Here is a 1,282-nt window from a genome sequence, read left to right on the forward strand (position 1 = left end):
GTGCTGGGATTACAGGTGTGAGCTACCACACCCAGACTGACAATACTTATTTTTAAAAAATGGATTAGAATTCACACCAGGAAAATTCTACACTGTGGAGAAACATGAGAGGAACATGAATATTCATGGAAATAATGATGCCTTTCTTCTTAGAGGAAAGCCAAAGACACGGTGGGCCCAGGTGAGCAGGTGCTCAGGAGCCGCAGGCAGCCGGGGCCTGGAGCACCTACCTTGGATTCCGTACAGTCGGTTGAGGCGTGACCGCCGGGCCTCGTCAGTGTAGGGGACGGCAAGCCAGGGCATCTCACTGAAGTACTGTTTGAAGGACTCCTCCGACCTGCAGAGAGACACACGCGGTGAGCACGGCTCAGCGTCCCCACTGCACCACCGCCAAATCCTCCCACCTGTGCTGAGTTCTGCCCAGGGATTCGGCGGAAGCCGGGGTTTCCAGCCACTGTGCTTCTCAGGCCACCGGCTGTGGGAGTGTGTTATTCTACCCAGGCTGGGGTCCACTAAGAAGCAAATGCCTCCACACAGCAGGCGGGTCCCAGCTCAGACGCCAGCCCACTTCGGCTGCTCCCATCTGAGCAACGTAACTCAAGTCCAACTTTCCATTTCTCAGCACAGACAAGTCTTTCTTGCTTCAGGAGCTTAGATGTGCACAGTCACTGCATACCCGCGGGAGTTCTAATTTGTGCACGGAACAGTGACTTATATGGGGCCACAAATTTAAACCAACCATATACCTTTGATTCCACATGTAAAAAACCCTAGGAAAGGCACATCTACTCAAGCGGCAGAAGCGAATCAGGGGTTTCCTGGGGCTGGGTTTATGGGAGGAGACGGACCCAAGGAACCTACAGTGTGATGAAAATGTTCCGGGTCTTGTCTGTGGTGACGGTGGTTACATGGTATGTACATTGGTCAGCTGAACTGTGTACCTTAAATGCATGCATTTTATCATGTATACATTATGATTCAATAAAGTTGATGCTTAAAAATTTTTTAAAGTAATTGTGGCCAGGCACAGTGGCTCACATCTGCAATCCCAGCACTTTGGGAGGCCGAGGCGGGCGGATCACGAGGTCAGGAGATCGAGACCATCCTGACTCACATGGTGAAACCCCGTCTGTACTAAAAATATAAAAAATTAGCCGGGCATGGTGGCGGGCGCCTGTGGTCCCAGCTGCTCAGGAGGCTGAGGCAGGAGAATGGTGTGAACCCAGGAGGCCGAGGTTGCAGTGAGCCAAGATTGCGCCACTGCACTCCAGCCTGGGCGACA

General features: G+C 52.3%; 1 protein-coding gene across 1 annotated transcript in view; it reads right to left on the bottom strand.

Moving 5' to 3' along the window:
* Window positions 1-170: 170 nt before the first annotated feature.
* Window positions 171-1,282, bottom strand: part of LOC105526118 (nucleoredoxin-like) — a gene marked incomplete at both ends in the record, with an annotated part of 3,808 nt that continues 2,696 nt past the window's right edge. Inside the window, one exon of the mRNA XM_011962009.1 lies at window positions 171-459. Coding sequence (XP_011817399.1) covers window positions 171-459 — 289 coding nt within the window. The remainder of the gene's footprint in view (window positions 460-1,282) is intronic.

This window comes from Colobus angolensis, unplaced genomic scaffold (assembly GCF_000951035.1).
Source record: "Colobus angolensis palliatus isolate OR3802 unplaced genomic scaffold, Cang.pa_1.0 Scaffold5788, whole genome shotgun sequence".
NCBI lineage: Eukaryota > Metazoa > Chordata > Mammalia > Primates > Cercopithecidae > Colobus > Colobus angolensis.